Below are 26,440 nucleotides of genomic sequence, written 5' to 3' on the forward strand. Positions count from 1 at the left end.
CTTCGGGTCCAACAAAATGAGGAACGCTTCACGAATTTGCGTGTCATCCTTGCGCACGGGCCATGCTAATCTTCTCTGTATCGTTCCAATTTTAGTATATGCGAAGCCGAAGCAACGCAACATCTGGAGGTTGAGTTGGATATAAAGGTTCCAGGAACCAACACATTCTAGGATGACGGTGTCACTGACAAGGGCTCAGACACTCGAATGGCAGTGGGTTCCCACATAGTACTACATTTGGGCCTTTACAGATCCCTCTTTATTGTTCTTTTCTCACCATAACGCTCGTATCTGCAGAAATGATCAGAAACGCAGATGAAGATATGTGCAGCCTTCTGTTCGGCTAAACGTTATTGATTCAAACAAAATGCCCGCCCTCCCCCATATAAGCAAGATCTGTGCCGCACCTAAGCACGAGCGCCTTGCCACCCATTCGCACATGCGGCAAACACGAATGGGCACAGGCCATGCCTGCCCACTCTTTTGGCAGCATCTGCCTACTGAAGCAGGTCGTAACTGACACCCACTGACATAAGTGATGACTTCCTGGTGTTCAAAACTTCATTCATTCTACTTCTGGTCCAACAAAATGAGAAACGCTAGAGGAATTCACATGCATCTTTCCAATTTTTGTATATGCGAAGCCGAAGCAACACAACAGACAAAGGATGTGGTGTTATTTATGAAGGTCCCAGAAACCAACACATTCTAGGATGACGGTGTCACTGACAAGTGCTCAGACACTTGAATGGCAGTGGGTTCCCACATAGCAGTACATATGGGCCTTTACAGATCCCTCTTTATTGTTCTTTTCTAACCATAACGCTCGTATCTGCAGAAATGATCAGAAACGCAGATAAAGATATGTGCAGCCTTCTGTTCGGCTAAACGTTATTGATTCAAACAAAATGCCCGCCCTCCCCCGTATAGGCAAGAGCTGTGCCACACCTAGGCACGAGCGCCTGCCACCCATTCGCACATGCGGCACACACCAATGCGCACGGGCCATGCCTGCTAAACCTTTTGGCAGCGCCTGCCCACTGGAGCAGGTCGTAACTGACACCCAGCGACATAAGTGATGACTTCCTGGTGTTCAAAACTTCATTCATTCTTCTTCTGGTCCAAAAAAATGAGGAACGCTACAGGAATTTGCATGCATCGCTCTAATTTTTGTACCAAAGGGTGTGGTGTTATTTATGAAGGTCCCAGAAACCAACACATTCTAGGATGACGGTATCACTGACAAGTGCTCAGACACTTGAATGGCAGTGGGTTCCCACATAGTAGTACATATGGGCCTTTACAGATCCCTCTTTATTGTTCTTTTCTCACCATAATGCTCGTATCTGCAGAAATGATCAGAAACGCAGATAAAGATATGTGCAGCCTTCTGTTCGGCTAAACGTTATTGATTCAAACAAAACGCCCGCCCTCCCCCGTATAGGATAGAGCTGTGCCGCACCTAAGCACGAGCGCCTTGCCACCCATTCGCACATGCGGCATACACGAATGCGCACAGGCCATGCCTGCCCATTCTTTTGGCAGCATCTGCCTACTGAAGTAGGTCGTAACTGACACCCAACGACATAAGTGATGACTTCCTGGTGTTCAAAACTTCATTCATTCTTCTTCTTCTGGTCCAAAAAAACCAGGAACACTACAGGAATTTGCATGCATTGCTCGAATTTTTGTATATGCGAAGCCAAAGCAACACAACAGACAAAGGGTGTGGTGTTATCTATGAAGGTCCCAGAAACCAACACATTCTACGATGACGGTATCACTGACAAGTGCTCAGACACTTGAATGGCAGTGGGTTCCCACATAGTAGTACATATGGGCCTTTACAGATCCCTCTTTATTGCTCTTTTCTCACCATAACGCTCGTATCTGCAGAAATGATCAGAAACACAGATAAAGATATGTGCAGCCTTCTGTTCGGCTAAACGTTATTGATTCAAACAAAACGCCCGCCCTCCCCCGTATAGGCAAGAGCTGTGCCACACCTAGGCACGAGCGCCTGCCACCCATTCACACATGCGGCACACACCAATGCGCACGGGCCATGCCTGCTAAACCTTTTGGCAGCGCCTGCCCACTGGAGCAGGTCGGACCTGACACCCAACGACATAAGTGATGACTTCCTGGTGTTCAAAACTTCATTCATTCTTCTTCGGGTCCAACAAAATGAGGAACGCTTCACGAATTTGCGTGTCATCCTTGCGCAGGGGCCATGCTAATCTTCTCTGTATCGTTCCAATTTTAGTATATGCGAAGCCGAAGCAACGCAACATTTGGAGGTTGAGGAGTTGGATATAAAGGTCCCAGGAACCAACACATTCTAGGATGACGGTGTCACTGACAAGGGCTCAGACACTCGAATGGCAGTGGGTTCCCACATAGTACTACATATGGGCCTTTACAAATCCCTCTTTATGGTTCTTTTCTCACCATAACGCTCGTATCTGCAGAAATGATCAGAAACGCAGATAAAGATATGTGCAGCCTTCTGTTCGGCGAAACGTTATTGATTCAAACAAAATGCCCGCCCTCCCCCGTATAGGCAAGAGCTGTGCCGCACCTAAGCACGAGCGCCTTGCCACCCATTCGCACATGCGGCATACACGAATGCGCACAGGCCATGCCTGCCCACTCTTTTGGCAGCATCTGCCTACTGAAGCAGGTCGTAACTGACACCCACTGACATAAGTGATGACTTCCTGGTGTTCAAAACTTCATTCATTCTACTTCTGGTCCAACAAAACGAGGAACGCTAGAGGAATTCACATGCATCTTTCCAATTTTTGTATATGCGAAGCCGAAGCAACACAATAGACAAAGGATGTGGTGTTATTTATGAAGGTCCCAGAAACCAACACATTCTAGGATGACGGTGTCACTGACAAGGGCTCAGACACTTGAATGGCAGTGGGTTCCCACATAGTAGTACATATGGGCCTTTACAGATCCCTCTTTATTGTTCTTTTCTCACCATAATGCTCGTATCTGCAGAAATGATCAGAAACGCAGATAAAGATATGTGCAGCCTTCTGTTCGGCTAAACGTTATTGATTCAAACAAAACGCCCGCCCTCCCCCGTATAGGCAAGAGCTGTGCCGCACCTAAGCACGAGCGCCTTGCCACCCATTCGCACATGCGGCATACACGAATGCGCACAGGCCATGCCTGCCCACTCTTTTGGCAGCATCTGCCTACTGAAGCAGGTCGTAACTGACACCCAACGACATAAGTGATGACTTCCTGGTGTTCAAAACTTCATTCATTCTTCTTCTTCTGGTCCAACAAAACGAGGAACACTACAGGAATTTGCATGCAACGCTCCAATTTTTGTATATGCGAAGCCAAAGCAACACAACAGACAATGGGTGTGGTGTTATCTATGAAGGTCCCAGAAACCAACACATTCTACGATGACGGTATCACTGACAAGTGCTCAGACACTTGAATGGCAGTGGGTTCCCACATAGTAGTACATATGGGCCTTTACAGATCCCTCTTTATTGCTCTTTTCTCACCATAACGCTCGTATCTGCAGAAATGATCAGAAACGCAGATAAAGATATGTGCAGCCTTCTGTTCGGCTAAACGTTATTGATTCAAACAAAACGCCCGCCCTCCCCCGTATAGGCAAGAGCTGTGCCACACCTAGGCACGAGCGCCTGCCACCCATTCACACATGCGGCACACACCAATGCGCACGGGCCATGCCTGCTAAACCTTTTGGCAGCGCCTGCCCACTGGAGCAGGTCGGACCTGACACCCACTGACATAAGTGATGACTTCCTGGTGTTCAAAACTTCATTCATTCTTCTTCTGGTCCAAAAAAATGAGGAACACTACAGGAATTTGCATGCATCGCTCCAATTTTTGTATATGCGAAGCCAAAGCAACACAACAGACAAAGGGTGTGGTGTTATTTATGAAGGTCCCAGAAACCAACACATTCTAGGATGACGGTGTCACTGACAAGGGCTCAGACACTTGAATGGCAGTGGGTTCCCACATAGTATTACATATGGGCCTTTATAGATCCCTCTTTATTGTTCTTTTCTCACCATAACGCTCGTATCTGCAGAAATGATCAGAAACACAGACAAAGATATGTGCAGCCTTCTGTTCAGCTAAACGTTATTGATTCAAACAAAAGGCCTGCCCTCCCCCGTATAGGCAAGAGCTGTGCCGCACCTAAGCACGAGCGCCTTGCCACCCATTCGCACATGCGGCATACACGAATGCGCACAGGCCATGCCTGCCCACTCTTTTGGCAGCATCTGCCTACTGAAGCAGGTCGTAACTGACAGCCACTGACATAAGTGATGACTTCCTGGTGTTCAAAACTTCATTCATTCTACTTCTGGTCCAACAAAATGAGGAACACTAGAGGAATTCACATGCATCTTTCCAATTTTTGTATATGCGAAGCCAAAGCAACACAATAGACAAAGGATGTGGTGTTATTTATGAAGGTCCCAGAAACCAACACATTCTAGGATGACGGTGTCACTGACAAGGGCTCAGACACTTGAATGGCAGTGGGTTCCCACATAGTAGTACATATGGGCCTTTACAGATCCCTCTTTATTGTTCTTTTCTCACCATAACGCTCGTATCTGCAGAAATGATCAGAAACGCAGATAAAGATATGTGCAGCCTTCTGTTCGGCTAAACGTTATTGATTCAAACAAAACGCCCGCCCTTCCCCGTATAGGCAAGAGCTGTGCCACACCTAGGCACGAGCGCCTGCCACCCATTCGCACATGCGGCACACACCAATGCGCACGGGCCATGCCTGCTAAACTTTTGGCAGCGCCTGCCCACTGGAGCAGGTCGGACCTGACACCCAACGACATAAGTGATGACTTCCTGGTGTTCAAAACTTCATTCATTCTTCTTCGGGTCCAACAAAATGAGGAACGCTTCACGAATTTGCGTGTCATCCTTGCGCAGGGGCCATGCTAATCTTCTCTGTATCGTTCCAATTTTAGTATATGCGAAGCCGAAGCAACACAACATTTAGAGGTTGAGGAGTTGGATATAAAGGTCCCAGGAACCAACACATTCTAGGATGACGGTGTCACTGACAAGGGCTCAGACACTCGAATGGCAGTGGGTTCCCACATAGTACTACATATGGGCCTTTACAGATCCCTCTTTATGGTTCTTTTCTCACCATAACGCTCGTATCTGCAGAAATGATCAGAAACGCAGACAAAGATATGTGCAGCCTTCTTTTCGGCTAAACGTTATTGATTCAAACAAAATGCCCGCCCTCCCCCGTATAGGCAAGAGCTGTGCCGCACCTAGGCACAAGCGCCTGCCACCCTTTCGCATATGCGGCACACACCAATGCGCACAGGCCATGCCTGCTAAAGCTTTTGGCACCATCTGCCCACTGGAGCTGGTCGTAACTGACACCCACTGACATAAGTGATGACTTCCTGGTGTTCAAAACTTCATTCATTCTTCTTCTGGTCCAAAAAAATGAGGAACACTACAGGAATTTGCATGCATCGCTCCAATTTTTGTATATGCGAAGCCAAAGCAACACAACAGACAAAGGGTGTGGTGTTATTTATGAAGGTCCCAGAAACCAACACATTCTAGGATGACAGTGTCACTGACAAGGGCTCAGACACTTGAATGGCAGTGGGTTCCCACATAGTAGTACATATGGGCCTTTATAGATCCCTCTTTATTGTTCTTTTCTCACCATAACGCTCGTATCTGCAGAAATGATCAGAAACACAGACAAAGATATGTGCAGCCTTCTGTTCAGCTAAACGTTATTGATTCAAACAAAAGGCCCGCCCTCCCCCGTATAGGCAAGAGCTGTGCCGCACCTAAGCACGAGCGCCTTGCCACCCATTCGCACATGCGGCATACACGAATGCGCACAGGCCATGCCTGCCCACTCTTTTGGCAGCATCTGCCTACTGAAGCAGGTCGTAACTGACACCCACTGACATAAGTGATGACTTCCTGGTGTTCAAAACTTCATTCATTCTACTTCTGGTCCAACAAAATGAGGAACGCTAGAGGAATTCACATGCATCTTTCCAATTTTTGTATATGCGAAGCCGAAGCAACACAACAGACAAAGGGTGTTGTGTTATCCATGAAGGTCCCAGAAACCAACACATTCTACGATGACGGTATCACAAGTGCTCAGACACTTGAATGGCAGTGGGTTCCCACATAGTAGTACATATGGGCCTTTACAGATCCCTCTTTATTGTTCTTTTCTCACCATAACGCTCGTATCTGCAGAAATGATCAGAAACACAGATAAAGATATGTGCAGCCTTCTGTTCCGCTAAATGTTATTGATTCAAACAAAAGGCCCGCCCTCCCCCGTATAGGCAAGAGCTGTGCCACACCTAGGCACGAGCGCCTTGCCACCCATTCGCACATGCGGCACACACCAATGCGCACAGGCCATAACTGCCAAACCTTTTGGCGGCACCTGCCCACTGGAGCAGGTCGGACCTGACACCCAACGACATCAGTGATGACTTCCTGGTGTTCAAAACTTCATTCATTCTTCTTCTGGTCCAACAAAATGAGGAATCCTTCATGAATTTGCATGCATCATTTCAATTTTAATATGTGCAAAGCCGAAGCAACACAAGATGCAAAGCGTGTGGTGTTATATATGAAGGTCCCAGAAACAAACACATTCTAGGATGACAGTGTCACTGACAAGGGCTAAGACACTCGAATGGCAGTGGGATCCCACATAGTAGTACATATGGGCCTTTACAGATCCCTCTTTATTGTTCTTTTTTCACCATAACGCTCGTATCTGAAGAAAGGATCAGAAACGCAGATAAAGATATGTGCAGCCTTCTGTTCCGCTAAATGTTATTGATTCAAACAAAAGGCCCGCCCTCCCCCGTATAGGCAAGAGCTGTGCCGCACCTATGCACGAGCGCCTAGCCACCCATTCGCACATGCGGCACACACCAACGCGCACAGGCCATGCCTGCCAAACCTTTTGGCGGCACCTGCCCACTGGAGCAGGTCGGACCTGACACCCAACGACATAAGTGATGACTTCCTGGTGTTCAAAACTTCATTCATTCTTCTTCGGGTCCAACAAAATGAGGAACGCTTCACGAATTTGCGTGTCATCCTTGCGCAGGGGCCATGCTAATCTTCTCTGTATCGTTCCAATTTTAGTATATGCGAAGCCGAAGCAACGCAACAACTGGAGGTTGAGGAGTTGAATATAAAGGTCCCAGGAACCAACACATTCTAGGATGATGGTGTCACTGACAAGGGCTCAGACACTCGAATGATAGTGGGTTCCCACATAGTACTACATTTGGGCCTTTACAGATCCCTCTTTATTGTTCTTTTCTCACCATAACGCTCGTATCTGCAGAAATGATCAGAAACGCAGATGAAGATATGTGCAGCCTTCTGTTCGGCTAAACGTTATTGATTCAAACAAAATGCCCGCCCTCCCCCATATAAGCAAGATCTGTGCCGCACCTAAGCACGAGCGCCTTGCCACCCATTCGCACATGCGGCAAACACGAATGGGCACAGGCCATGCCTGCCCACTCTTTTGGCAGCATCTGCCTACTGAAGCAGGTCGTAACTGACACCCACTGACATAAGTGATGACTTCCTGGTGTTCAAAACTTCATTCATTCTACTTCTGGTCCAACAAAATGAGGAACGCTAGAGGAATTCACATGCATCTTTCCAATTTTTGTATATGCGAAGCCGAAGCAACACAACAGACAAAGGATGTGGTGTTATTTATGAAGGTCCCAGAAACCAACACATTCTAGGATGACGGTGTCACTGACAAGGGCTCAGACACTTGAATGGCAGTGGGTTCCCACATAGTAGTACATATGGGCCTTTACAGATCCCTCTTTATTGTTCTTTTCTCACCATAATGCTCGTATCTGCAGAAATGATCAGAAACGCAGATAAAGATATGTGCAGCCTTCTGTTCGGCTAAACGTTATTGATTCAAACAAAACGCCCGCCCTCCCCCGTATAGGCAAGAGCTGTGCCGCACCTAAGCACGAGCGCCTTGCCACCCATTCGCACATGCGGCATACACGAATGCGCACAGGCCATGCCTGCCCACTCTTTTGGCAGCATCTGCCTACTGAAGCAGGTCGTAACTGACACCCAACGACATAAGTGATGACTTCCTGGTGTTCAAAACTTCATTCATTCTTCTTCTTCTGGTCCAACAAAACGAGGAACACTACAGGAATTTGCATGCAACGCTCCAATTTTTGTATATGCGAAGCCAAAGCAACACAACAGACAATGGGTGTGGTGTTATCTATGAAGGTCCCAGAAACCAACACATTCTACGATGACGGTATCACTGACAAGTGCTCAGACACTTGAATGGCAGTGGGTTCCCACATAGTAGTACATATGGGCCTTTACAGATCCCTCTTTATTGCTCTTTTCTCACCATAACGCTCGTATCTGCAGAAATGATCAGAAACGCAGATAAAGATATGTGCAGCCTTCTGTTCGGCTAAACGTTATTGATTCAAACAAAACGCCCGCCCTCCCCCGTATAGGCAAGAGCTGTGCCACACCTAGGCACGAGCGCCTGCCACCCATTCACACATGCGGCACACACCAATGCGCACGGGCCATGCCTGCTAAACCTTTTGGCAGCGCCTGCCCACTGGAGCAGGTCGGACCTGACACCCACTGACATAAGTGATGACTTCCTGGTGTTCAAAACTTCATTCATTCTTCTTCTGGTCCAAAAAAATGAGGAACACTACAGGAATTTGCATGCATCGCTCCAATTTTTGTATATGCGAAGCCAAAGCAACACAACAGACAAAGGGTGTGGTGTTATTTATGAAGGTCCCAGAAACCAACACATTCTAGGATGACGGTGTCACTGACAAGGGCTCAGACACTTGAATGGCAGTGGGTTCCCACATAGTAGTACATATGGGCCTTTATAGATCCCTCTTTATTGTTCTTTTCTCACCATAACGCTCGTATCTGCAGAAATGATCAGAAACACAGACAAAGATATGTGCAGCCTTCTGTTCAGCTAAACGTTATTGATTCAAACAAAAGGCCTGCCCTCCCCCGTATAGGCAAGAGCTGTGCCGCACCTAAGCACGAGCGCCTTGCCACCCATTCGCACATGCGGCATACACGAATGCGCACAGGCCATGCCTGCCCACTCTTTTGGCAGCATCTGCCTACTGAAGCAGGTCGTAACTGACAGCCACTGACATAAGTGATGACTTCCTGGTGTTCAAAACTTCATTCATTCTACTTCTGGTCCAACAAAATGAGGAACACTAGAGGAATTCACATGCATCTTTCCAATTTTTGTATATGCGAAGCCGAAGCAACACAATAGACAAAGGATGTGGTGTTATTTATGAAGGTCCCAGAAACCAACACATTCTAGGATGACGGTGTCACTGACAAGGGCTCAGACACTTGAATGGCAGTGGGTTCCCACATAGTAGTACATATGGGCCTTTACAGATCCCTCTTTATTGTTCTTTTCTCACCATAACGCTCGTATCTGCAGAAATGATCAGAAACGCAGATAAAGATATGTGCAGCCTTCTGTTCGGCTAAACGTTATTGATTCAAACAAAACGCCCGCCCTTCCCCGTATAGGCAAGAGCTGTGCCACACCTAGGCACGAGCGCCTGCCACCCATTCGCACATGCGGCACACACCAATGCGCACGGGCCATGCCTGCTAAACTTTTGGCAGCGCCTGCCCACTGGAGCAGGTCGGACCTGACACCCAACGACATAAGTGATGACTTCCTGGTGTTCAAAACTTCATTCATTCTTCTTCGGGTCCAACAAAATGAGGAACGCTTCACGAATTTGCGTGTCATCCTTGCGCAGGGGCCATGCTAATCTTCTCTGTATCGTTCCAATTTTAGTATATGCGAAGCCAAAGCAACACAACATTTAGAGGTTGAGGAGTTGGATATAAAGGTCCCAGGAACCAACACATTCTAGGATGACGGTGTCACTGACAAGGGCTCAGACACTCGAATGGCAGTGGGTTCCCACATAGTACTACATATGGGCCTTTACAGATCCCTCTTTATGGTTCTTTTCTCACCATAACGCTCGTATCTGCAGAAATGATCAGAAACGCAGACAAAGATATGTGCAGCCTTCTTTTCGGCTAAACGTTATTGATTCAAACAAAATGCCCGCCCTCCCCCGTATAGGCAAGAGCTGTGCCGCACCTAGGCACAAGCGCCTGCCACCCTTTCGCATATGCGGCACACACCAATGCGCACAGGCCATGCCTGCTAAAGCTTTTGGCACCATCTGCCCACTGGAGCTGGTCGTAACTGACACCCACTGACATAAGTGATGACTTCCTGGTGTTCAAAACTTCATTCATTCTTCTTCTGGTCCAAAAAAATGAGGAACACTACAGGAATTTGCATGCATCGCTCCAATTTTTGTATATGCGAAGCCAAAGCAACACAACAGACAAAGGGTGTGGTGTTATTTATGAAGGTCCCAGAAACCAACACATTCTAGGATGACAGTGTCACTGACAAGGGCTCAGACACTTGAATGGCAGTGGGTTCCCACATAGTAGTACATATGGGCCTTTATAGATCCCTCTTTATTGTTCTTTTCTCACCATAACGCTCGTATCTGCAGAAATGATCAGAAACACAGACAAAGATATGTGCAGCCTTCTGTTCAGCTAAACGTTATTGATTCAAACAAAAGGCCCGCCCTCCCCCGTATAGGCAAGAGCTGTGCCGCACCTAAGCACGAGCGCCTTGCCACCCATTCGCACATGCGGCATACACGAATGCGCACAGGCCATGCCTGCCCACTCTTTTGGCAGCATCTGCCTACTGAAGCAGGTCGTAACTGACACCCACTGACATAAGTGATGACTTCCTGGTGTTCAAAACTTCATTCATTCTACTTCTGGTCCAACAAAATGAGGAACGCTAGAGGAATTCACATGCATCTTTCCAATTTTTGTATATGCGAAGCCGAAGCAACACAATAGACAAAGGATGTGGTGTTATTTATGAAGGTCCCAGAAACCAACACATTCTAGGATGACGGTGTCACTGACAAGGGCTCAGACACTTGAATGGCAGTGGGTTCCCACATAGTAGTACATATGGGCCTTTACAGATCCCTCTTTATGGTTCTTTTCTCACCATAACGCTCGTATCTGCAGAAATGATCAGAAACGCAGACAAAGATATGTGCAGCCTTCTTTTCGGCTAAACGTTATTGATTCAAACAAAATGCTCGCCCTCCCCCGTATAGGCAAGAGCTGTGCCGCACCTAGGCACAAGCGCCTGCCACCCTTTCGCATATGCGGCACACACCAATGCGCACAGGCCATGCCTGCTAAAGCTTTTGGCACCATCTGCCCACTGGAGCTGGTCGTAACTGACACCCACTGACATAAGTGATGACTTCCTGGTGTTCAAAACTTCATTCATTCTTCTTCTGGTCCAAAAAAATGAGGAACACTACAGGAATTTGCATGCATCGCTCCAATTTTTGTATATGCGAAGCCAAAGCAACACAACAGACAAAGGGTGTGGTGTTATTTATGAAGGTCCCAGAAACCAACACATTCTAGGATGACAGTGTCACTGACAAGGGCTCAGACACTTGAATGGCAGTGGGTTCCCACATAGTAGTACATATGGGCCTTTATAGATCCCTCTTTATTGTTCTTTTCTCACCATAACGCTCGTATCTGCAGAAATGATCAGAAACACAGACAAAGATATGTGCAGCCTTCTGTTCAGCTAAACGTTATTGATTCAAACAAAAGGCCCGCCCTCCCCCGTATAGGCAAGAGCTGTGCCGCACCTAAGCACGAGCGCCTTGCCACCCATTCGCACATGCGGCATACACGAATGCGCACAGGCCATGCCTGCCCACTCTTTTGGCAGCATCTGCCTACTGAAGCAGGTCGTAACTGACACCCACTGACATAAGTGATGACTTCCTGGTGTTCAAAACTTCATTCATTCTACTTCTGGTCCAACAAAATGAGGAACGCTAGAGGAATTCACATGCATCTTTCCAATTTTTGTATATGCGAAGCCGAAGCAACACAATAGACAAAGGATGTGGTGTTATTTATGAAGGTCCCAGAAACCAACACATTCTAGGATGACGGTGTCACTGACAAGGGCTCAGACACTTGAATGGCAGTGGGTTCCCACATAGTAGTACATATGGGCCTTTACAGATCCCTCTTTATTGTTCTTTTCTCACCATAACGCTCGTATCTGCAGAAATTATCAGAAACGCAGATAAAGATATGTGCAGCCTTCTTTTCGGCTAAACGTTATTGATTCAAACAAAATGCCCGCCCTCCCCCGTATAGGCAAGAGCTGTGCCGCACCTAGGCACAAGCGCCTGCCACCCATTCGCATATGCGGCACACACCAATGCGCACAGGCCATGCCTGCTAAAGCTTTTGGCAGCATCTGCCCACTGGAGCTGGTCGTAACTGACACCCACTGACATAAGTGATGACTTCCTGGTGTTCAAAACTTCATTCATTCTTCTTCTGGTCCAAAAAAATGAGGAACACTACCGGAATTTGCATGCATCGCTCCAATTTTTGTACCAAAGGGTGTGGTGTTATTTATGAAGGTCCCAGAAACCAACACATTCTAGGATGACGGTATCACTGACAAGTACTCAGACACTTGAATGGCAGTGGGTTCCCACATAGTAGTACATATGAGCCTTTACAGAACCCTCTTTATTGTTCTTTTCTCACCATAACGCTCGTATCTGCAGAAATGATCAGAAACACAGATAAAGATATGTGCAGCCTTCTGTTCGGCTAAACGTTATTGATTCAAACAAAATGCCCCCCCTCCCCCGTATAGGCAAGAGCTGTGCCGCACCTAGGCACGAGCGCCTGCCACCCATTCGCACATGCGGCACACACCAATGCGCACGGGCCATGCCTGCTAAATCTTTTGGCAGCGCCTGCCCACTGGAGCAGGTCGGACCTGACACCCAACGACATAAGTGATGACTTCCTGGTGTTCAAAACTTCATTCATTCTTCTTCGGGTCCAACAAAATGAGGAACGCTTCACGAATTTGCGTGTCATCCTTGCGCAGGGGCCATGCTAATCTTCTCTGTATCGTTCCAATTTTAGTATATGCGAAGCCAAAGCAACGCAACATCTGGAGGTTGAGGAGTTGGATATAAAGGTCCCAGGACCCAACACATTCTAGGATGACGGTGTCACTGACAAGGGCTCAGACACTCGAATGGCAGTGGGTTCCCACATAGTACTACATATGGGCCTTTACAAATCCTTCTTTATGGTTCTTTTCTCACCATAACGCTCGTATCTGCAGAAATGATCAGAAACGCAGACAAAGATATGTGCAGCCTTCTTTTCGGCTAAACGTTATTGATTCAAACAAAATGCCCCCCCTCCCCCGTATAGGCAAGAGCTGTACCGCACCTAGGCACAAGCGCCTGCCACCCATTCGCATATGCGGCACACACCAATGCGCACAGGCCATGCCTGCTAAAGCTTTTGGCACCATCTGCCCACTGGAGCTGGTCGTAACTGACACCCACTGACATAAGTGATGACTTCCTGGTGTTCAAAACTTCATTCATTCTTCTTCTGGTCCAAAAAAATGAGGAACGCTACAGGAATTGCATGCATCGCTCCAATTTTTGTACCAAAGGGTGTGGTGTTATTTATGAAGGTCCCAGAAACCAACACATTCTAGGATGACGGTATCACTGACAAGTGCTCAGACACTTGAATGGCAGTGGGTTCCCACATAGAAGTACATATGGGCCTTTACAGATCCCTCTTTATTGTTCTTTTCTCACCATAACGCTCGTATCTGCAGAAATGATCAGAAACACAGACAAAGATATGTGCAGCCTTCTGTTCAGCTAAACGTTATTGATTCAAACAAAAGGCCCGCCCTCCCCCGTATAGGCAAGAGCTGTGCCACACCTAGGCACGAGCGCCTGCCACCCATTCGCATATGCGGCACACACCAATGCGCACAGGCCATGCCTGCTAAACCTTTTGGCAGCATCTGCCCAGTGGAGCTGGTCGTAACTGACACCCACTGACATAAGTGATTACTTCCTGGTGTTCAAAACTTCATTCATTCTTCTTCTGGTCCAAAGAAATGAGGAACACTACAGGAATTTGCATGCATCGCTCCAATTTTTGTATATGCGAATCCAAAGCAACACAACAGACAAAGGGTGTTGTGTTATCCATGAAGGTCCCAGAAACCAACACATTCTACGATGACGGTATCACAAGTGCTCAGACACTTGAATGGCAGTGGGTTCCCACATAGTAGTACATATGGGCCTTTACAGATCCCTCTTTATTGTTCTTTTCTCACCATAACGCTCGTATCTGCAGAAATGATCAGAAACACAGATAAAGATATGTGCAGCCTTCTGTTCCGCTAAATGTTATTGATTCAAACAAAAGGCCCGCCCTCCCCCGTATAGGCAAGAGCTGTGCCACACCTAGGCACGAGCGCCTTGCCACCCATTCGCACATGCGGCACACACCAATGCGCACAGGCCATAACTGCCAAACCTTTTGGCGGCACCTGCCCACTGGAGCAGGTCGGACCTGACACCCAACGACATCAGTGATGACTTCCTGGTGTTCAAAACTTCATTCATTCTTCTTCTGGTCCAACAAAATGAGGAATCCTTTATGAATTTGCATGCATCATTTCAATTTTAATATGTGCAAAGCCGAAGCAACACAAGATGCAAAGCGTGTGGTGTTATATATGAAGGTCCCAGAAACAAACACATTCTAGGATGACAGTGTCACTGACAAGGGCTAAGACACTCGAATGGCAGTGGGATCCCACATAGTAGTACATATGGGCCTTTACAGATCCCTCTTTATTGTTCTTTTTTCACCATAACGCTCGTATCTGAAGAAAGGATCAGAAACGCAGATAAAGATATGTGCAGCCTTCTGTTCCGCTAAATGTTATTGATTCAAACAAAAGGCCCGCCCTCCCCCGTATAGGCAAGAGCTGTGCCGCACCTATGCACGAGCGCCTAGCCACCCATTCGCACATGCGGCACACACCAATGCGCACAGGCCATGCCTGCCAAACCTTTTGGCGGCACCTGCCCACTGGAGCAGGTCGGACCTGACACCCAACGACATAAGTGATGACTTCCTGGTGTTCAAAACTTCATTCATTCTTCTTCGGGTCCAACAAAATGAGGAACGCTTCACGAATTTGCGTGTCATCCTTGCGCAGGGGCCATGCTAATCTTCTCTGTATCGTTCCAATTTTAGTATATGCGAAGCCGAAGCAACGCAACAACTGGAGGTTGAGGAGTTGAATATAAAGGTCCCAGGAACCAACACATTCTAGGATGATGGTGTCACTGACAAGGGCTCAGACACTCGAATGATAGTGGGTTCCCACATAGTACTACATTTGGGCCTTTACAGATCCCTCTTTATTGTTCTTTTCTCACCATAACGCTCGTATCTGCAGAAATGATCAGAAACGCAGATGAAGATATGTGCAGCCTTCTGTTCGGCTAAACGTTATTGATTCAAACAAAATGCCCGCCCTCCCCCATATAAGCAAGATCTGTGCCGCACCTAAGCACGAGCGCCTTGCCACCCATTCGCACATGCGGCAAACACGAATGGGCACAGGCCATGCCTGCCCACTCTTTTGGCAGCATCTGCCTACTGAAGCAGGTCGTAACTGACACCCACTGACATAAGTGATGACTTCCTGGTGTTCAAAACTTCATTCATTCTACTTCTGGTCCAACAAAATGAGGAACGCTAGAGGAATTCACATGCATCTTTCCAATTTTTGTATATGCGAAGCCGAAGCAACACAACAGACAAAGGATGTGGTGTTATTTATGAAGGTCCCAGAAACCAACACATTCTAGGATGACGGTGTCACTGACAAGTGCTCAGACACTTGAATGGCAGTGGGTTCCCACATAGCAGTACATATGGGCCTTTACAGATCCCTCTTTATTGTTCTTTTCTAACCATAACGCTCGTATCTGCAGAAATGATCAGAAACGCAGATAAAGATATGTGCAGCCTTCTGTTCGGCTAAACGTTATTGATTCAAACAAAATGCCCGCCCTCCCCCGTATAGGCAAGAGCTGTGCCACACCTAGGCACGAGCGCCTGCCACCCATTCGCACATGCGGCACACACCAATGCGCACGGGCCATGCCTGCTAAACCTTTTGGCAGCGCCTGCCCACTGGAGCAGGTCGGACCTGACACCCAACGACATAAGTGATGACTTCCTGGTGTTCAAAACTTCATTCATTCTTCTTCGGGTCCAACAAAATGAGGAACGCTTCACGAATTTGCGTGTCATCCTTGCGCAGGGGCCATGCTAATCTTCTCTGTATCGTTCCAATTTTAGTATATGCGAAGCCGAAGCAACGCAACATCTGGAGGTTGAGGAGTTGGATATAAAGGTCCCAGGAACCAACACATTCTAGGATGATGGTGTCACTGACAAGGGCTCAGACACTCGAATGATAGTGGGTTCCCACATAGTACTACATATGGGCCTTTACAGATCCCTCTTTATTGTTCTTTTCTCACCATAACGCTCGTATCTGCAGAAATGATCAGAAACGCAGACAAAGATATGTGCAGCCTTCTGTTCCACTAAATGTTATTGATTCAAACAAAAGGCCCGCCCTCCCCCGTATAGGCAAGAGCTGTGCCGCACCTAGGCACGAGCGCCTTGCCACCCATTCGCACATGCGGCACACACCAATGCGGACGGGCCATGCCTGCTAAACCTTTTGGTGGCGCCTGCCCACTGGAGCAGGTCGTACCTGACAACCCAATGACATAAGTGATGACTTCCTGGTGTTCAAAACTTCATTCTTCTTCTGGTCCAACAAAATGAGGAATACTTCATGAATTTGCATGCATCATTTCAATTTTAGTATATGAAAAGTCAAAGCAACACAAGATGCAAACGGTGTGGTGTTATATATGAAGGTCCCAGAAACCAATACATTCTAGGACACTCGAATGGCAGTGGGTTCCCATATAGTAGTACATATGGGCCTTTCCAGATCCCTCTTCATTGTTCTTTTCTCACCATAACGCTCGCATCCGCAGAAATGATCAGAAAAACAGATAAAGATATGTGCAGCCTTCTGTTCTCCTAAACGTTATTGATTCAAACAAAATGCCTCATTCGCACATGCGGCACAAACTAATGCGCACAGGCCATGCCTGCCCACTGTTTTGGCGGCACCTGCCCACTGGAGCAGGTCGGACCTGACACCCAATGACATAAGTGATGACTTTCTGGTGTTCAAAACTTCATTCATTCTTCATCGGGTCCAACAAAATGAGCAACGCTTCACGAATTTGCGTGTCATCCTTGCGCTTGCTGCACTCTGATGTTAGAGCAAAATTAGGGCAAAATAAGTCAATCGGCGCTGAGTTCGCGGAAAGTTAGGGAAGAAATAAGCCAAATCACCGCAGAGCTCGAGGAAAGTTAGTAAAGTGGGGCTGAAAAGTAAACCAATCAGCGTGGACCTCTCGCGCACGTGCAAATCGCGACATGGGCTGGTTGGAATATTCCTCACTGCCGTCGTGACGTCGCTTCATTCTTCATTGCAAGTTATCGGGACGACTCCTTTTCTTCATTGCAAGTTAACAGGATGGCTGCTTTAGTGAACAGTAAGTTTGAAAATACCTTTCTCTGTTAACAAATAAATGCGTAATGCTTGCTGTTTTGCTCATTAATGAACTCCTTCAGGCTCTTAGCTCGTGAGTAGAGTTCGTGCGTCGTGTTCTGCTGCTCTTGTCTCTTCTAACTCTCTCGTGTCCCTGTAGTTATATCAAATAACGGTTTAAACACGCTACGTGTCTAATGTGTAGCGGATGATGTTGGATCAGTCTCGTAGCTCGTGAGTAGAGTTCGTGTCTCGTGTTCCGCCGGCCGCTCCTGTCTCTTCTAACTCTCTAGTCCCCCCCCCGGAACACAACATTCCCCACATAATGTACATCTCTGTTTGGTTCAGAGCGCCAAACGGTTTAGCTAACTTAAGCAATCATAATGAGTTTATTCAAACCCTTGCTTTACGGAGAGGCTGTCACGCTGAATGGAGTACATTGATCACCGTGCCGTCATTTTATTATCATCAATGCTATCCCGCTGAATACAGTACACTGATCGCAGTACTGTCGTTTTATTATCATCAACGCTATATTGTGTGCATCCCATAATTCTATGAGATCATATATTCCACCCAAAATAAAGAAATATGTACCCGATATTATAAAAGCAAGTGCCATTTTTATTAATAACTTGATGTTATTACTTAATGAATTTATATTCTAAATACTACGATGTGTTTTTTTAGTGCCTCCGCCCATCCCTCCTGAGACCAGACCCTCCTTGGGCAGGTGCACGTGTTTTCATCTGATTACGGGTTGGGATGTCTGATGGGTGGAGCGGCCACAGGTGTGGGCAATAACAATCAGCCATCTTTAAAAGCCAGTGGACGCCACCACCTCCTCGCCCAATCAACTTGTCTGCTTACCTCTGTCAGTTGCATCTTAACATTTTGATTCATCCATTTGATTACTGTTTTATTTTTTGACTATTTTTGCTCTTGCCTCAGTGCTGATTGTCGGATTCCACGCCTGTCTCCTTCCAAGCCTCCTCTTCGCCCCGGCTCAACTACTCCAAGCCTAACGTCACCAACCTCCTGCCTTGGCTGTCACGTCATCAACTATCTCGTGTTCACCAATAAAATATCATTCATCTCAACCGGCTGACTGCTTGAGGATCCCCCCCTTGCTCATGCACGTCTAACATCCTTAAACAAGGTGGTTGTGGTCAACTCATCTAAGCAGTGGTAAGCACAATGTTTTTTATATTTTATATTGACATTTAAGTAAAAAGATTAGCCGTCATTTGTAATGTTTATATTTTATGGCTGCAGGTTTAATCGACGGGAGAACTCTCAGGAGCGAAGTGTCCTTTTTTCCCAAGGCCTTGCTTCTGAGGACCGCATCGCTGTGGCCAGCTCACTTTCCTGCTCCACGGGAAAGGCTGGAGGAGCATCCCTCCACATCAGGGCCCCAGCATGAGTTCGTCCTTCCTCCAAACAGGACGGGACATGCTCCTAAGTTGCGGCCGGGTAGACGACCTGCTAGTGCCACTGCCGTGCGGCCCATCACTCCAGCAGCTCCTCCTGCTCCCCCAGCTCCTGCATCACTCCCCCAGGTCATTCTTCTATACCCTGGTGCAGGTGGGACCTCAGCTGCCCCTGTCTGGGCTCTACCTCCTGTTGCCCCAGTGGCAGGCCAAAACTAAAGAGTTTGGACACAGCCACTTCGGCGGGGCCTCATTTTGCCCCATTTTATTTGGAAGCAAAACTTTAGAAGAGTGGCTGAATAAGCAGCGGCAGCAGAAACTGGGAAACCCGCCCTCATAAAAATAATCTGGATGTGGACACATTTGTAAATAATGTAGAATAAACTGTAAATATGTAAACGCATTTATCCCACTAAAATGTAAATTCTATTACCCTTTTCTTGTGTATATATTATGTCATGTTTAATTTTATATGACTAAATACTGCATTATATTTGGACATTATTTGCATGTTGTTTATATTTACTCACATTTACTAGTGTGTTCATTAAGGTAAGTGTGTTATGCCTTGCATATCGTTTTGTAAATAAATACTGACTCACTGATTCTTTGTGCTAAACAACATATTAGTCAACTAATATATAGTGCTGAGCATTAATGTAACATGAAATTCTAGAAATCCAAGGGCGGTCAAATATTTTTTTTTTTCTATGACCATATGTCATTTAAAGATAAATTTAGCCTGCATTTTGTACTGCTACTTCTCTAGGCCTGGTTATAGAAACAACTGGGAAACCCGCCCCCATAAAAATAATCTGGATGTTGACACACTTGTAAATAATGTACAATTAACTGTAAATATGTGAACCCATTTATCGCACTAAAATGTAAATTCTATTACCCTTTTCCTGTCTATATATGATATCCTGCCATGCTAATCTTCTCTGTATCATTCCAATTTTAGTATATGCGAAGCCGAAGCAACATATTGTCTGGAAGTTGAGGGGGGGTTGTATATAAAGGTCCCAGGAACCAACACATTCTAGGATAACGGTGTCATTGACAAGGGCTCAGACACTCGAATGGCCGTGGGTTCCCCACATAGTAATACATATGGGCCTTTACAGATCCCTCGTTATTGATTCAAACAAAATGCCCCACTCGCACATGCGGCACAAACTAATGCACACAAGCCATGCCCGCCCACCGTTTTGGCGGAGCATCCCCGCATTTCCTCCTCCACCTGAGTCCTCACAAATAAAACGGGCTCGGGCCAACGAATAAAACGTACATTTTCGGGGTGAGGTTCCAGGCGCGGGCCTACAAATAAAACGTAAAATTTCTGGGTTTTTTCGGGCTCGGGCATACAAATAAAACATGAAATTTTGGGGGTTTTCGGGCTCGGGCCTGCAAGGTAAGTAAATTGCTCGGGTCGGGCTTTAATACGCGCGGGCTGGGCCTGGTCGGGTCGAGCTGGATTTTAAGGCCCGAACTAGGCTCTAATATAAGTACGTTCAAAATTCTTCCCTGTGCAATTCCGGTGATGCAATGGATTTGGTTTCCCCATTTGTACTATTATTCTCATGTTTACCTGTAGAGGAAGCTACTTTACATTTAGAGCAATGCAGGGGGGACGAGGAACCCAAATCCGCTTCCTCACCGGAGTAACGTCACAGACATGCGCAGTTGCAATCGAGAGAGCAGAGAGATAGGACATAACATAACAATGGCTGAAGCGGAGAAAGAGGGAGTGCTACTGTGAGTAAAAAAAGTGAAAGCACATTCAAAGCACAAATTAAATGCCGTGATCTGTTTTTTTTTTTTTTTTAATATATATATCTGAAAGTATACTATTTTCATTTGACTTCACATCCTTTGACTTCAACCAGGAGTGACACAAGAGCCAATAAAAAGTTGTTTAATGTCTGACCGCTTGTGTTGCCTCATGATTCACAAAAAATATGCTTTGCTTTAGAATTGGAACGCATCCCAGGCTTTAATGCATCGCGATGCATTGCCGAATCGAACCGAATTGGATCGTAGCCCTCTGAATCGAATCGAATCGTGGCCCTCCGAATCGTAATCGAATCGAATATTGAGGGCAGTGCCGATGCACACTTCTACTTCCTACCATAAGGTATTCAGTAAGACTTGAGGCAATTGATCATAGTTCCTTCATTTAAAGGTCAGTTTACTTATTGATTTTGAAGCCCTTTGCTATACATTTCGGAAAGGTGTGGATTAGTCATCTTTGGGCTGTTAGCAGGGCTGAAAGGTGTGAGACAGTTTCCAAAATTTGGACACTGTTGTTTTTAAAGAAATGTCTCTCTTGTGTTTTTTCATTGCAAGCAAGCCAAATGAAGATATTACTACCAAAGCATTTGTAATGGCAATCATTTTCTGGGAGAAATTGAGCATTTAGCCCAGCAGTGTGTATATACATTTTAAACGGAGTCGTATCTGTATGGTATTGGCCGATACTGCACAGCCAGGTATCGGTATCGGGGCCAAAAAATAGTATCAGTGTTTTTTGATTGTTTTAATGTGAACATTTAATTTCCTGAGATATTGTATTGGAAGTTTCATTTCCTGGAAGCAATATTCATCAAAATAAAAAAGGAAAAATGTTAAATATTTCACTTTGTGGAATGACTATAAAAACAAACCTGAGTTGTCTCACAAAAAATGTACTTTCACCATATTCTAATTATCTGAGATGTACAACCATTATAATGAAATGAATGTAAATTTATGACTTTGAAGAAAAGCATGAATTTCATTTTAAAAATGATGTTAATGTTAGATATGTCTTCATATATAGAAATAATAAGTAATATAGTATGAAAATTTCTGGTTTGAATTGTAATTGGCAGATTATTTGCAATGCAAATTTGCATTGCTTGATACTGGATTCTTCAATTCATAACCTTCCTGTAATCTGAACATGGGAATATAATGTTGTTGTTTTTTTCCCTTTTGGGTCTTTTGGCTGCTCAGCTTGGCTAGATATCTCTTGTAAAAGAGTTTTAGCTGTATATGCAGGACAAAAAGGCGAGAAATGAGTAAAGTGGTGGATCCATTTGCCCAAATCCACACAGTGACACGTTCTAATCTCAGTTATGCTTGTCTGGTTAAATCAAGAATTTGATTATGTTGCTCTCTTCTGAGTAGCCAAATTTGGATTACTTTTTCTTAAGGATTAACAAATTTGGAAAGAATGTCAAATTTTAAGTTTTCTTCACAATCACACTTTGAAAAGAATGTACATTTCTCACTTTTTATACACACGGCATTTATCTGAACAATACGGTATCCTACTCACACAATAGTCGCTGTCTCTCTGGCAGGCTATGTGCAGAGCTGTTCGACCTCCTTCCTTAGGAAGTGGTTTATTACGGATCCTCCAGGATTTTGCTGTTATTGTGGGACCCTGTAAAATAAGTCAGTTTCTTTGTGTCAATCAAACAAATAAAAGTTATCAATGGTACCAAAAGTCTATGATATGAATATATAACAAAACCCACCTATTTATACTCACAAATTCATCATTTTTTCTTTGGAACCTTTCTTCAACTATTAATTGAAAATCCAACCGCAAATCATTTTTGTTTCACATATGTGCCACACTAAAATGCCATAAGATTGAATCCAACCTCTAGAGGATTTCCACAGGTATCAGCAAATCGCATTTAATGCTTTTTAATGACACTTAACTAATTTAATGCCCACGCCCATCTGCAGATAGTTTCCCACCAGGGCTGTGCAGAGATCGATGGAGGGGCAAGTGTTACGGCTCACTCAACTTCACCTTCACATCCTACTCCACCTCCTCACTGACTCTGCTGTGCACACCTGTCACCAATCTCCACACCTGCCTCCACTTCCCAATCAACTGCCTGCCACTATAAGAGACCAGTCTGCACGTCATTCAATGCCAGAGCTTCACCTCACCACTTATGGTATAAGTACAGGCCACTAATTACTAACTTTGCGACTAATTTTTACTTGCTCTCTTTACAGCAATACCAAGACAACTCAGCCTTCAGGCACAAGCAAGAAATCTGCAGCGCCACCCCTTCCCACCAACTTTCCTTTTTTTCCTCTTTGTCTAATAAACACACCCTTGGATTTTGAATTCCAGACTTCTCCTTTCTGTGCTTTTGGGTCACACCGTCCAGCCACCCTAACAGTAAGCTCTGCGCCAAGAGACCCAGCCAGCATGTCGCAGTATGAGGGACCCTCGACCCGCGTCGGACCCAGGACCGGCTGTTGGAGCAACATTCTGACCAGCAGCTGCAAATTAAGGCAGGAGGTCCGGGCGGTGTCAGGTCTTCAACAGGCGCAGGCATCTGAACAACAGGCCCAGGTCAGCCAACTCACCCTTTTGGGTCGGGGCCTCCAGCTGTGGTCCCTCCGCCAGATGCACACTCCACCCGGGAGCCCCATCTTGTTACCCCGGCTATCTACGATGGCTCTTTCACACTCTGGGGTGAGTTCCTGATGCAGTATGAGTACGTTTTCGAACTACAACCAAGCATGTATTCCACTGCCTCTGCTCGCATAGCCTACATTGCTAACCTGACCATAGGGCAAGCCCGTCGGTGGGCTATGGCTAGTCGAGAGGGCTTCGCACATTATATGCAGGATTACGCTGCATTTATAAGGGAATTCAGGACGGTTTTTGATCATGAAGCCCCTGGGCAGGATGCTGATTCTGCTCTTTCTACCCTTGAGCAGGGTTCTCTCCATAGCAGAGTACGCGACAGAATTCCGTATCCGTGCTGCTCGCTGTCAATGGAATGAGCCAGCTTTGTTCAGTGCGTTCCAAAGAGGCCTGGCGGAGCCCATAAAGGACGCCTTAGTGGGTAGGGAAAAGCCTACCTCCTTGAACCAGCTCATCACCCTCTCCATATCACTTGACGAGCGTCACCATGAACGCAAGCGAGAGAGGGCTCAACAGTGTCGTGCTGCAAACGGGCTACGTCCTTCACCACCGGTGAGTCATAACAAACCTTCTCAGCTCTTCCCTGCTTCCTCAAAGCCTACTAGTTAGGAGGAAGCCATGCGGTTGGGTAGGGCTCGTTTGACGCCAGAGGAATGTGAGCACCGGAGACTACAGGGGCTCTGCATGTACTGTGCTAGCTCAGCACACACGGTTGACACTTGTCCAAGCCTGTCTTCCAGAGCCCCTTCAGCTCAAACCCCATAAAACGAGGCTCACTCGGTCGGGAGTTCTGTGTGAGCCACTTGTCTAATCCCCACTCCAGTCGAGCCAGGTTTCTCGTCACTATCGCCTGGCGAGTCCAAACACTCACCATCCCAGCGCTAATCGATTCTGGTGCCGATGAGACTTTTGTTGACCGTTCTTATGCCCTCATCGGTGTGAGGCTCTCACACTCACAGTCTCGGGTAATCACGTGGAGAGGATCCGCCCCTACGTCATCGCCTCACATGACATGCCTTTCATCCTAAGCAGACCTTGGAACTCCACACACCGCATGTCTGTTGGCGTTCTGCCCGCATTCTGAGCTGGAGTATTCCCTGCCATGCCCGTTGCCTTCGGTCCGCTCGGACGCCTTCCTTGGCCGAACGACACAGTCCTGCTCCACCTGACCTCACCAAGGTTCCTTCTGTGTACCATGACCTGAGTGAGGCCTTCAGTAAGGAGCGCGCTTGCACCCTTCCCCCGCACCGACCCTATGACTGTGCCATCGAACTCCGTCCTGGTGCTGAACTACGTGCCAGTCGCCTCTACATCCTCTCCCTCCCTGAGAAGGCAGCTATGGATAATTACATTAATGGGTGTTTGACTGAAGGTCTCATACACCCATCGACATCTCCGGTGGCTGACGGTTTCTTTTTTGTCAAGAAAAAGGGTGGGGATCTGAGGCCATGCATCGATTACAGACAGCACGATAGCATCACCGTCAAAAACAAGTATCCACTTCCCCTCATGAGTTCAACTTTTGAACCCCTCGTCGGTGCTACCATCTTTACCAAGTTGGACCTTCGGAACGCATACCATTTTGTCCGCATCCGGAAAGGGGATGATTGGAAGATGGCCTTCAAGACCCCCCCGTGGGCACTATGAATACCTCGTGATGCCCTTTGGCCTCACCAATGCCCCCGCTGTCTTCCAAGCACTTATGAACCTGTCTTTCTCCATTCTGACCCATCCAGGCCGGTCATAGTGGAAGTAGATGGTTCAGACGTTCTGTGGAGGACCAGAAGCTGCACCCATGTGCGTTCTTCTCCCGCCGGTCGCAGCCAGCAGAGATAAATCATATCGGAAATAGGGAGCTGCTAGCAGTGGTAGCTGCTTTCGGGGAGTGGCGCCACTGGCTCGAGGGTACCGAAGAGCCCATTGTTGTCTGGTGGGATCATAAGAACCTGACTTTCATCCGTGCCGCTAAACGCCTTAGCTCTCACCAGGCACGGTGGGCACAATTCCTGGACCGATTCAATTACACCCTTACTTACCGACCTGGTTCCCGCAAAACCAAGGCTGATGTGTTGTCACGTCTCCATGCTCCCGAGGAATCCTCTCCTGAACCTGTACCCATCGTTCCTACTTCTCGCATCGTAGGAGTAGTGACCCTGGACATTGAGGCAGAGGTCGAACGGGCCCAACAGGCTGAGTCCGGGCCTGGCAACGGTCCCCCCAACCGGCTCTTTGTACCTGACCCGATGCGATCCCGGGTGTCGGTTTGATTGCCACCTCGGATACCAACGTACCCTCTCCTTCCTGAGTCGGAGGTTTTGGTGGCCGACCATGAGGGCGGATGTCCGTGAGTTTTTCGCTGCCTGTGACACCTGCTCCAGGGCCAAGGCGTCTCATCGGTCACTGGCTGGCCTTCTGTGTCCTCTTCTGGTACCCAGTCACCCTTGGTCTCATATTGCCATCGACTTTGAGTCTGGTTTTCCTTCCTCCCAGGGGAATACAGTTGTTCTTACTGTGGTGGACCAGTTTTCCAAAGCGGTACATCTGGTGGCGTTGCCTAAACGTCCTACCTCTGCTGCGACGGCCGAACTCCTTACCCAGCATGTTTTACAGCTCCATGGGTTTCTATGTGACATTGTTTCGGACCGGGGACCCCAATTCACGTCTCAGGAGTAGCGTGCCTTCTGTAAAGGTATTGGTGCCACCGTTAGCCTTTCCTCTGGGTATCACCCTCAAACCAACGGACAGGTTGAACGGACTAACCAGAGTCTAGAGTCCGCCCTACGCTGTGTGTCTGCTCTCCACCCGACCTCC

General features: G+C 46.9%; 1 protein-coding gene, 8 non-coding genes and 1 pseudogene across 20 annotated transcripts in view; all 10 read right to left on the reverse strand.

The window, feature by feature from the left end:
• The window catches only part of LOC130918863 (ankyrin repeat and MYND domain-containing protein 1-like), a 124,521-nt gene that overhangs the window by 25,500 nt on the left and 72,581 nt on the right, over positions 1-26,440 (reverse strand). For all 12 annotated transcript variants that reach the window (XM_057841029.1, XM_057841027.1, XM_057841031.1 and 9 more), the window contains one exon: positions 22,508-22,615. In XM_057841029.1, coding sequence (XP_057697012.1) covers positions 22,508-22,615 — 108 coding nt within the window. The remainder of the gene's footprint in view (positions 1-22,507; positions 22,616-26,440) is intronic.
• LOC130919561 (U6 spliceosomal RNA) lies at positions 13-118 on the reverse strand. The gene has a single exon (XR_009063999.1). It is a non-coding gene; the product is annotated as a U6 spliceosomal RNA (small nuclear RNA).
• On the reverse strand, positions 2,184-2,289 carry LOC130919551 (U6 spliceosomal RNA). The gene has a single exon (XR_009063989.1). It is a non-coding gene; the product is annotated as a U6 spliceosomal RNA (small nuclear RNA).
• LOC130919557 (U6 spliceosomal RNA) lies at positions 4,924-5,029 on the reverse strand. The gene has a single exon (XR_009063994.1). It is a non-coding gene; the product is annotated as a U6 spliceosomal RNA (small nuclear RNA).
• Positions 7,118-7,223, reverse strand: LOC130919552 (U6 spliceosomal RNA). Its single transcript, XR_009063990.1, has one exon. It is a non-coding gene; the product is annotated as a U6 spliceosomal RNA (small nuclear RNA).
• LOC130919558 (U6 spliceosomal RNA) lies at positions 9,858-9,963 on the reverse strand. The gene has a single exon (XR_009063995.1). It is a non-coding gene; the product is annotated as a U6 spliceosomal RNA (small nuclear RNA).
• On the reverse strand, positions 13,109-13,214 carry LOC130919556 (U6 spliceosomal RNA). Its single transcript, XR_009063993.1, has one exon. It is a non-coding gene; the product is annotated as a U6 spliceosomal RNA (small nuclear RNA).
• Positions 15,275-15,380, reverse strand: LOC130919553 (U6 spliceosomal RNA). The gene has a single exon (XR_009063991.1). It is a non-coding gene; the product is annotated as a U6 spliceosomal RNA (small nuclear RNA).
• LOC130919555 (U6 spliceosomal RNA) lies at positions 16,391-16,496 on the reverse strand. Its single transcript, XR_009063992.1, has one exon. It is a non-coding gene; the product is annotated as a U6 spliceosomal RNA (small nuclear RNA).
• LOC130919562 (uncharacterized) lies at positions 20,076-20,170 on the reverse strand (annotated as a pseudogene).

This window comes from Corythoichthys intestinalis, chromosome 7, assembly GCF_030265065.1.
Source record: "Corythoichthys intestinalis isolate RoL2023-P3 chromosome 7, ASM3026506v1, whole genome shotgun sequence".
NCBI classification, from domain to species: Eukaryota; Metazoa; Chordata; class Actinopteri; order Syngnathiformes; family Syngnathidae; genus Corythoichthys; species Corythoichthys intestinalis.